Below are 11,725 nucleotides of genomic sequence, written 5' to 3' on the forward strand. Positions count from 1 at the left end.
GTGCCCGCTCCCCGGCTTTGTGGATGTCGGGAGAGCCCTTTGCCCGCAGACGCTGGCCCGAGGGATCTCTCTGCCTGTGCGGTGGCTTTCTATCCCCCTCGTTGGGCTGTCTTCAGTCGGGACTTTTTGGTGGGAAAGGACCTAAAGTCCTAGCCTCAATCAATTAATTAGCTAGCCCCAGTAGCTTTTGGACCTAGCTTCAGGGTCTGCGTACCCCCCTTTGTGCTCCAGTTTCCAGTCGGTTCCCCGGGTCGGTACCGGCGGGCCACTACCCGTCCTGGTCCACCACGGTTCCACTGAGCCGTCTTCCCGGCTCCATGCAGGCTGAGGCCACCATATGCCTCCTAGCCAAGGGTGCCCGGGCTCCAACCCAGACACCTGACACGGAGTTGCAGGCCTTGGCGCAGGCCTGCCTTCAGACTTGAACTTCAAAACTGAACTGTTTGTGTTTTCCTGCCTCAGGACCTGTGAAATCCTCGGCGGGCATGGCCAACCGCCTGGCTCCACCCCCTGGTGTGTCCATGAAACCCTGAGGGAGGTGACTAGGGTTTAATGTGGATGGCTGGTGTTACTTAGTGAGGGACAGGTGTTATGCAGGGCGCTATCTGTGACCACCTGGCTAGTCCAGGGCGTCACAAACCCCTTAGTGTTCAGCAACAAGAACTTTAACCCCATTACAGTTTGTTTAGGATATTCATGTTACCAGAAGTAAGGGAGGGAGGGGAGGGATGGTAGAGAGGGGGGAGAAGTGGGAGTGGGGAGGGGGGGGGAGAGCAGGATAAGTAAAAGGAAAAGAGCAGTGAATGGCAAGAATAACATGTAGAAAACAGGACTTAAAACCAAATACAGTAACCTGAAGAGTTATAAACACAGCTTTATCAGAAAAGCTGTTTCACCACCACCACAAAGGAGGGTAGCTGGTGGCTGAAAATTAAACTGAGCCACTTGGGGGCACCTGGTAACAATAAAAACAAAACAAAAAAAACACACGAAACAACAGACCAGGATGTTGAGCAACGGTGAGCTGGCTCTTTACATCAGGATTGGATCCATTCCTCTGAGATCTTTGCCATCTGGGAATTACCCTGTGAGCGGTTTGCAGCCCCAGGTTGTGGGAGAATGTTCCAGGATTCCATCAATTTTGCTAGTTGGGCTGGAGACCGACAAACATGGAGGGCACCATTATGTGAAACTGAAAGACTGACTGGGAAGCCCCATCGGTATTTTATTCCAGCATCTCTGAGAGCTTTGGTAAGTGGAGCATATTCCCTTCTTTTTGCAAGTGTCCCTGCAGATAAATCCAGGAAGACCACAAGGGCGGCATACTTGTGGGGTAGATCCGGCTGTCTCCTCAGGGCTTGTAAGAAGGCTTCTTTAGACTTGAAAAAATGAAGTCGGGCTAGGGTATCTCGTGGGACATCAGCGCCAAGCGATCTGGGCTTAGGCACCCTGTGAACCCAATCCACCATGTGGCTGGCTGACTCAGCCTCAGGGAGCACCACAGATAACAGGCCCTGCAGATATTCCAGCAACTCTCCAGATACCGACTCGGGGATTCCACGGATCCTCACAATGTTGCGGCGGGACCGGTCCTCTAAATCAGTAACTTTAGCTTGTAGGTTGTTAACAGGATCCTCTAAAGCAGAATGGGCATCTATAAGATCATTATGGGATTTGGTCAGCTCCGCCATCTTAGATTCTAAGTGAGCCGTTCTGTCCCCTATAGCCGTTATGGTCTCCTTGGATCCCCGTCAGCATACCTCTCAGATCCTCCTGTAAAGAAGATCTCAGTGCAACCAGCAGGCTTTGCATTGTTTTCTTCGTCAGCGGGATGTCTATTGGGTCTGACGCCGTGTCAGAGGCCGCCAAAGAGGCTCTTCTGCAGGAGCAAAAAGAAGTGGAAGCAGGGGAAGGTGCCATCTTTCCCTTCACCACGCTGCTGTCTCTTAGGAAGAAATCTGTAAGTTTGGCTGGGGATGGACGCTTTGCAGCTTTCCCTCTGGTCATCTTGTTCCCTGGGGAGTCGCAAAGGAATCCTTCACTCCAGGTCATGAGAAGAGGAGGAATGAATCTGTTTGAGACGATTTAAGAGCAGCTTGCACAGGAGCTCAGGAGTTATGCAGCCAGCACCATCAGCAGTCAGGCCACACCAGTAGGTCATTTTTTGACGATATCTGTCTTTTAACAAAGAGGTAGAACTAGATTAGTGAGAAGAGAGACTGACCATGTAAAAGCGGAAGACACAGGGGAATTATATGTATTGTATAAAGACAAAGGCAGCAAAGATCAAGACATAGAATCTCTACCGATGAAGGTACAGGGACAATATTGGGTCCTCATCTTTTGGTTGTATTTTGTTACATTTCTTGCTGAGATTTTCACATAGAAAGTTAAAGTTTAAGATCTCACCATGTTAAATGATTAGGATTTTTTTTAATTTTATTTCTTTCTTCAGGTGAACTCTCCATACGAAGCTCCTATAGAAATCTCAGTTTATCATCCTATTTTGAAGTGGAAGATAATCAATCTACGAGTGGGAAACGAAGTGCTGGAAATAGACTGGGTAAAAAGTTGGTATCTTTTGAACATGAGAAACCTTTAAAAAAGAAATCCAAATTTTCTGGGCTCAAGAGGATTCCCAAAGATGAAAAGCCATTTTCATGTTCAGAATGTGGGAAATGTTTAACCCAGAAATCAGATAATGAAAATCAGGAAATTCACACAGATGAGGAGCCATATTCATGTCCTAAATGTGGAAAGTGTTTTAGTGACCGATCAAATCTTATAAAACATTTACGAATTCACACAAAGGAGAAGTCATTTTCATGTCCTAAATGTGGAGAGCGTTTTGGTCACAGATCAAATCTTATGAACCATCTAAAAATTCACGCAAAGGAGAAGACATTTTCTTGTTCAGAATGTAAAGAATCTTTTTCCCAGGAATCATATCTTGTTAAACATCAAATAACTCATGCAGGGGAGAAGCCATTTTCATGCCCTAAATGTGGGAAGGGCTTTAAAGAGAAGTCAAATCTTAAAAAACATCTAAGAACCCACACAGGGGAGAAGCCGTTTTCATGTTCTGAATGTGGGACATGTTTTATGGATAAAGATAATCTTGAGCGACATCAGAAAATTCACACAGTGGAGAAACCATTTTCATGTGAGCAATGTGGCAAATGCTATATTCGTAAAGATGCTCTTTTGAAACATCAGAAAATTCACACGGGGGAGAAGCCATTTCCATGTCTTGAATGTGGGAAACGTTTTACAGAGAAAGCAGTTCTTGTTAAACATCAGAAAACTCACACTGGAGAGAAACCATTTCCATGTCTTGAATGTGGAAAATGTTTTACTCAAAAATCAAGTCTTATTACACATGAGAGAATTCACACCGGGGAGAAACCATACTCCTGTTCAGAATGTGGGAAAGGTTTTGGTCAGAAAGCGGATCTTGCTGCACATCAGAGAAGTCACACAGGGGAGAAGCCATTTTCATGTTCTCAGTGCGGGAAGCGTTTTAGCTATAGATCAAATCTCATGGAGCATCTGAGAACTCACACAAAGGAGAAGCCGTTTCTGTGCTCAAAATGTGGGAAATTTTTTACCCAGAAATCAGACCTTCTTGAACATCAGAAATCACACCACGATGAAGATATTATAGTGTTCACCCTGTAGAAAATGTGGCAGGTGTATAGCTGTGTTATAGGACGTGCTGCCTCAGGATGCCTTCTTTATTAAAAAAAATTTGAATTAAAAAAAAAAATTGGGTTTGAGTCACTATTTTCTGAGATATAAAAAAGTTTTAATTTTTCCGTCAATGTCCCAGTGGGAGAGCTTGTTTTTAATGCACTGATACCTACAATGTTTTGACTACTTTTTAGTGCATATTTTTGGGGAAGTGAAATATAAGTTCACTGTACCGGATAAATATTTTTAGATTTTCTTAGTTTGGTTACTTCTGTAATACTAAAAATGTTAAATCTTTTTTTTAATCTAAATATTTACATTTTGGAAGAAAGGATGATTTAAACTTTTTTATATTATTTTTTACATACAGTAGGTGAAAAATTAATATTTGTAGCATTCTCAAAACTTTTGGCCATGACTGTATATATGTTTTTCAAATTTGCTGCTCTTTTTATGAGCCATCTATTGATCTCCTACATAATACACTGCAATATTGCTGTGTACTATATCATTTCCATAGACTCCAATGTTAAAAACAAAAAACAAACAAACCCAGATTCAGCTGAAATCAGTTATTTAAAAAACGGACAAAAAAGTTTTGTCTGCAGAACCTTTTTTGCCAATGGATTGTTGGTAGATCCGTTCTAACAAATGAATACTGGACAGGAGATCTTAGCCTAAAAGTACAGCTCGCACCTCAGAAAACCAGCCATCACCCAGCTCTGATGGCGGAAAATAAAAAAAAGTTGTGGGTAACAGAATAAGCATTTTAATCGACATCGCTAAAATGCTCTCTAATCGTAAAAAAAACAGTTAAAAAAAACAAAACATAAATCATAGAAGCTAAAAAAAAGTTAGATTACTGTTATTTTTTCAATTTAACCCACAAAGAATTTTTTTCCTATTTTTAGGGTTCACTCATATTTGCATGTGAAATATGGCTCAGTTGTTCCTGACAGCATCTAGAAGTAAAGGCGGCGTTACACGCTACGATTTATTCCGTGACGCACATCCGGCATCGTTAGCGACGTCGTTGCGTGTGACACTTACAAGCGACTCTGAACAATCTTAGGATGAAAATCGTTGATCGTTGACACGTCGTTCAGTTTCAAAATATTGTTCGTCGTTTGGAACGTAGAAGACCTATTGCTACGTTTAACACCCTGCCAACGACGAACAACATCCACACGACCGCCTGGGTCAAACAATATATAGCTGAACGTTCTTGCGTCGTTTGTGAGATCGTTACGTGTGACCGCTAATAAACGACCTATGAGCGATCTCGGCGTTACTACGATCTGGGCGTGTCACATCGTTTTAGAGATCGTCAGATAAATCATAGCGTGTAACGGGGCCTTAAGATGCAAGTGACATTTCGTGTGTCACGCGAGTGCGTTTTCCCCCTTGCCCAGCCTCCGTGTGACATTGATGTGACGTACGTGTGGCGTCCATTTTTACATACAGTGGTGTGGTTTCCCCTTCCTGATTTCTTATTTTTCTGCATGTTTGTCACACTTAAGGCTATGTGTCCACGCTGCGGAAAATGCGCGGATTTTGCCTCGGATTTCTCGCGGAAAAGCCGCGGATTTTCCGAAAATCTGCAGCAGCGGCACTTCCCAGCCATTTCTATGGCTTTTGGAAATGCTGTGCCCATGCTGCAGATTTTTCCGCGGCGGATTTGCCGCGGATTTTGATCCGGAAAAATCTGCAACATGTCAATTATTGTTGCGGATTTTGATCCGGATTTTGGCTATAGAATTGGGAAAAAAAAAAAATCCGCACCAAAATCCGCGGTAAATCCGTGGCAAATCCGCACCTTTGAAAAGGTGCGGATTTGCCGGGAAAGTCGCGGATTTTCATGCAGAAAAATCCGCAGCAACATTCTACCATGGACACATAGCCTTAATGTTTCAGATCCCCAAACAAAGGTCTTTATTATTAAAGGAAAAATAAATCCAAACCTGGAGGGCCGGTGTTAAAAAGTGATTGCCCCCCCAAAAACATAAATTAACTGTGGCTTATCACATTTTTGGGAAGCGGAGATCAATTTTCCTAGCCACAACCAGGCCTAGTTACTGCCACATCTGTTCTGAATCAAGAAATCACCTAAATAAGACTTGCCTGACAAAGTGAAGTAGACCAAAATATTCTCAAAAACTAGACATCAAAGAAATTCAGGAAGAAATGAGAAAGTAATTCAGATCTATCAGTCTGGAAAAGGTTATAAAGCCTTTGCTAAAGCGTTGGGACGCCAGCAAACCACAGTGAGACCCATTATTCACAAATGGCAAAAACATGGAACAGTTGTGAACCTTCATCCACATATGGAGAAAACATGTTTCAGTGGTGAACCTTCCCAGGAGTGGCCAGATTAGAGCGTATGGAGGTCACAAAAGACCCCACAACAACATCGAAACAACTGCAGGCCTCACGTGCCTCAGTTAAGGTCAGTGTTCATGAAACCACCATAAAAACGAGACTGAGCAAAAATGGCCGACACGGCAGAGTTCCAAGACGAAAACCACTGCTGAGCAAAAAAAGAACATAAAGGCTCGTCTCAGATTTGCCAGAAAACATCTTGATGATCCCTAAGACGTTTGGGCGAATACTCTGTAGACTGACGAGACAAATGTTGAACTTTTTGAAAGATGTTTGTTCTATTACATCTGGCGTAGAAGTAACACGGCATTTCAGAAAAGGAACATAATTCCAAGCGTAAAATATGGTGATGGGAGTATGATGGTCGGGGGCTGTTCTGCTGCTTCAGGACCTAGAAGTCTTCTGGTGGTAAATGGAACTATGAATTCTGCTGTCTTCCAAAAACTCCTGAAGGAGAACGTCCGACCATCTGTTCCTGACCTCAAGCTAAAGCGTACTTGGGTTATGCAGCAGGGAATAGATCCAAAACACAGCAGTAAGTCACCTCTGAGTGGCTTAAGAAACACAAAATGAAGACATTGGAGTGGCCTAGTTAAAGTCCTGACATTCCAATTGAGATGCTGTGGCAGGACTGTTACTCCCCACCGGAGTCTGCTCCAGCGACTTCTACTTTGATCACTAGGCGATGCCGTGTTCCTGCTGTGGATAGTGCTGGTGATGGGAGAGGAGTCGATGCCAGTAGCACTGGTGGGCGCAGGCTCCACTCATCCACAGGGCTGGGTTTCCTTGGGATCTGCAGTACCACTGTAGGTGGAGTGTGTCTTCCAGCTGAAGTTACCATAATTCAGCTACAACCAATGGGAAGACACCACACCCTTCTTATTTCCCCTCCTGTCTGCTGACATCTGCCAGAGATAGTTCTGTATTCCTGGTTCCTTTTCCGCCCTGTTCTGTTTAGTGATTTTGGTGTTCTAACTTCTGCGTGTTTTCTGACTACCCTCCTGCCTGCTGTTTATGTACCTCACTGCCTGATCCGGATTTGACCTCTGCTTTGTTTTCTGATTACGTTCTCGCCTGCTGACTCTGTCCCTGTTTTCCATTTCCTGGTTCGGTCCTGCCTGACTACTACTCTCCTCGGACTGCAGCTTACCACAGGTAGTGATCTCCGGGGTCCTGTGTAATTCCAAATCCCTGTATATGGGTTAAAGGGGTACTGCTTGGTGAGTGGCTTCCCCTCTAGCCTGTCTATTGCAGCCCGTCTGAGTCTGTGGATCCAGGCAGGTGTTACAAGGACCTTAAGAAGGTGGTTCATGCTTGGAAACCCTCCAAAGTGATTTAATTACAACAATTCTGCACAGATAAGTGGCCAAAATTCCTTAAGAGCGTTGTAAAAGACTCATTGCCAGTTATCGCACATGCTTGATTGCTGCTAAGGGTGGCCCCACCAGTTATTAGGTTTAGGGTGCATTCACTTTTTCACACAGGACCCTCTAGGTCTGGATTTCTTTTTCCACTAATAATAAAGACCTTAATTTATAAATTGCATTTTGTGTTTATCTTTGTCTAATATGTAAATTTGTTTGGTGATCTGAAATATTAAGTGTGACACATGCAAAAGAAGAAGAACTCAGGAAGGGGGTAAACACTTTTCACACCACTCTATTCTAAGCTTGCACCCTTTAAGTACCTTTCATGTGTCAGACCCTATAAAGCATCTGTGGGGCATCTAAAAATGGAAGGTGGAGGAGCGCAAGATCTCTAAAATTTACCAGCTCTGTGATGTTATGGAGGATTGAAGAGGATCCAGCAAAGCTCTAGTGAACTCCATGGCTAAGAGAGGTACATAATGGCCGCCATACAAAATTTAATCTTACCTAATCTACTACAGCTGACCCGCCCCATTCTTGTACAGACTACAGGTCCCAGCTACGCAGTTGTGACGCCCCGGACTAGTCGGGTCATCCCAGGTAGTTACACACAAAACACCACACCCCCTCCCGGTTAGGTGACACCAGCCAATCTAAAAACCTTGTCACCACCCTCCAGGTTTGATGTCCAGACCAGGGGGGCGGAGCCAGGTGTTGGCTCCGGCCACCGAGGAGTTCACAGGCCTGGAGGCGGGAAAACAGACACAGTAGTTCAAGTGCAAGTCTAGAGCAGTCGAGTTCACGGGCAGTCCTGTGTTCAGGCTGCCAAGAGACTACCAGGTGGCTGGGTCGGGGCCCAGTCACCATTGGCAAGGAGTCAGACGGTGGTGGCCGCCTGCAGGAGACCGGGAAGACGACCGGCGGAACCGTAAGGGACCGGGACAGGGTAGTGGCCCGCCGGAACCGAACCGGGGAGCCAACTGGATACCGGAGCACCAGGCAGGGTACTCAGACCCAGTACAAAGCCCTGAACCGACAGGGCCGAGTCGACTCAACTGATTGCGGACTGGACTTAAGGACCTATCCCACACAAGCCCCGTTAGAAGACAACAGCCCAACCATACAGAGTAAAGCCACCGCCAAGGCATAGAGACCCAAAGGGCCAGCATCTGCGGGCATCTACGGGCTCCTACGGCATATACCAGTCGGGAAGCGGACTACCGGAGTCTAGGCATAGGAGTCAAACATTTACACACAGAGGTGCAGGAGAAAGGCGGAAACCACCAACCTATTCTGGGAGAAGCTGCAGCCGGCTGCGGGCCCCGTTCATCACTCCGTTTGGTTTACCAGAGACTCCAGTGTCTTGTGTGAGAGTGAGTACACCAGTGCCATCAGGCACCGCACCGCGCTGCACCGCAACACTTCACCCTGAACCATGGCCCTCGCCTACCAGGCCCCGAGACCAACACCCCCTACCCATGGAGGGGTTAACACCTAGCTGCGCCATTACACCGCTCCCGGGAGCCCCCCATACCTTCACCGCAGCGGTGGTGTCTACAATCACCACAACCCGTGGGTGGAGTCACGAACTAACATCCAAAACCAAACCACCGCGGCCCCGGCCGTGGAACTCACCACCCAAATCCCCGTGTGTAGCACCAACTCCCTTGCAGAGCGACGTGACCCCCGGGTCCGTGAGAGGCTCGAGCCACCACCCGCAGTACGAGCACGGATCCGAGCCCGCGGGGCAGTACACAGTCCCTTAAGGCCCCTTGCACAGACTGAAATAACCCTAACTGGATTGCTCAGATGACCCCTCAGCCCTTCACTTCCTAAGCAGCCATCAAGTGATCCACATACCTCTTAAAGAATCTGGAGGAAGGTGCAGAATAAATTAAGGAAAACCAAAAGTAAAAAATAATAATCTGCCCAAAAAAATACCATACAAGCAGGTTGTAGGTCCAAACAGGGTCCACTTCAGAATTATCACCAGCAGGGAATGGAAGCCTGAGGAGGATTTAAATAGTTATACCCGCCGGGTGATAGAGCAGACCAACTTACGTTGTACAAATCACTTGTTGGCAGAAAGGAAATGAACACAAAACGTGTCAACAGTGTGGGTCCGCCTGTCAGTGCTCAGACCATACACCACACACTGCAGAGGTTACAGGGGTGGGGGGTCCGCCTGTCAGTGCTCAGACCATACACCGCACACTGCAGAGGTTACAGGGGTGGGGGGTCCGCCTGTCAGTGCTCAGACCATACACCACACACTGCAGAGGTTACAGGGGTGGGGGGGGGTCCGCCTGTCAGTGCTCAGACCATACACCGCACACGGCAGAGGTTACAGGGGTGGAGGGTCCACCTGTCAGTGCTCAGACCATACACCGCACACGGCAGAGGTTACAGGGGTGGGGGTCCGCCTGTCAGTGCTCAGACCATACACCGCACACGGCAGAGGTTACAGGGGTGGGGGGTCCGCCTGTCAGTGCTCAGACCATACACCGCACACGGCAGAGGTTACAGGGGTGGAGGGTCTGCCTGTCAGTGCTCAGACCATACACCGCACACTTCAGAGGTTACAGGGGTGGGGGGTCCGCCTGTCAGTGCTCAGACCATACACTGCACACTGCAGAGGTTACAGGGGTGGGGGGTCTGCCTGTCAGTGCTCAGGCCATACACCGCACACTTCAGAGGTTACACGGGTGGGTGGTCCGCCTGTCAGTGCTCAGACCATACACTGCACACTGCAGAGGTTACAGGGGTGGGGGGTCTGCCTGTCAGTGCTCAGACCATACACCGCACACTTCAGAGGTTACAGGGGTGGGGGGTCCGCCTGTCAGTGCTCAGACCATACACTGCACACTGCAGAGGTTACAGGGGTGGGGGGTCTGCCTGTCAGTGCTCAGACCATACACCGCACACTTCAGAGGTTACACGGGTGGGTGGTCCGCCTGTCAGAGCTCAGACCATACACCACACACTGCAGAGGTTACAGGGGTGGGGGGTCCGCCTGTCAGTGCTCAGACCATACACCGCACACTTCAGAGGTTACAAGGGTGGGGGGTCCGCCAGTCAGAGCTCAGACCATACACCGTACACTGCAGAGGTTACAGGGGTGGGGGGTCCGCCTGTCAGTGCTCAGACCAAATGCCGCACACTGCAGAGCAGAGGTGGGGAACCTCCAGCTCTCGGGCCGCCGCCGCGGTCTTACCGGCTGCCAGTCCTTTAAATCCCCACATGCTCTGCTTGCGCATACTAATGTGCTCCCACCATCCTATTAGTTATACCAGTGGCTACAACTGTGATTAGAACATTTAAACTTTTATCCAAAAGAGAGAATATTTTCATTTATTTTATGCTCAAATGAAACTTCCAGTCTATGAAACACACTGCAAATCCGGTCTGTGAAGCACAGGACACTTCCTGTCTATGAAACACACTGCACTTCCGGTCTGTGGAACATAGGACCCTTCCAGTCTGTGGAACACACGGCATTTCCTGTCTATGAAACACACTGCAAATCCGGTCTGTGGAACATAGGAGACTTCATGTGTGTGCAACAATTGGCACTCCCTGACTATGGAACACATGGCATTTCCTGACTGTGGAACACACGGCATTTCCTGCCTATGAAACATACTGCACTTCCGGTCTGTGGAACATAGGACACTTCTTGTGTGTGAAACACATGGCACTCCCTAACTATGGAACACAGGCACTTCCTGTCTGTGGAACACAGGACCCTTCCTGTCTATGGAGCACATGGCACTTCCTGTCTGTGGAACACAGGGTTCTACCTGTCTGTGGAACACAGGGCACTTCCTGTCTGTGGAACACACAGCACTTCCTGTCTGTGGAACACATGTCACTTTCTGTCTTTGTAACACAGGACTTTTCCTGTCTGTGAAAAACAGGACACTTCCTGTCTGTACATAGCACTTCTGTCTGTGGAACACACAGCATTTCCTGTCTATGAAACACACTCACTTTTGGTCTGTGGAACATAGGAAACTTCATGTCTATAGAACATAAGCTTCCTGTCTGTGGAACACACAGCATTTCCTGACTGTAGAACATAAGCTTCCTGTCTGAGGAACACACAACACTTCCTGTCTGTGGAACATAAGCTTCCTGTCTGAGGAACACACAACACTTCCTGTCTGAGGAACAGAAGAAACTTCCTGTATGTGGAACACATGGCACTTCCTGTCTGAGGAACACACAACACTTCCTGTCTGAGGAACAGAAGAAACTTCCTGTATGTGGAACACATGGCACTTCCTGTC

General features: G+C 47.3%; 1 protein-coding gene across 1 annotated transcript in view; it reads left to right on the forward strand.

Annotated features, from left to right (window-relative positions):
* Nucleotides 1–11,725, forward strand: part of LOC142290087 (uncharacterized) — a 159,962-nt gene that overhangs the window by 125,759 nt on the left and 22,478 nt on the right. The window contains exon 17 of the mRNA XM_075334023.1: nucleotides 2,456–3,631. Within this exon, the coding sequence (XP_075190138.1) occupies nucleotides 2,456–3,631 (1,176 nt within the window). The remainder of the gene's footprint in view (nucleotides 1–2,455; nucleotides 3,632–11,725) is intronic.

This window comes from Anomaloglossus baeobatrachus, chromosome 2 (assembly GCF_048569485.1).
Source record: "Anomaloglossus baeobatrachus isolate aAnoBae1 chromosome 2, aAnoBae1.hap1, whole genome shotgun sequence".
Classification (NCBI taxonomy): domain Eukaryota; kingdom Metazoa; phylum Chordata; class Amphibia; order Anura; family Aromobatidae; genus Anomaloglossus; species Anomaloglossus baeobatrachus.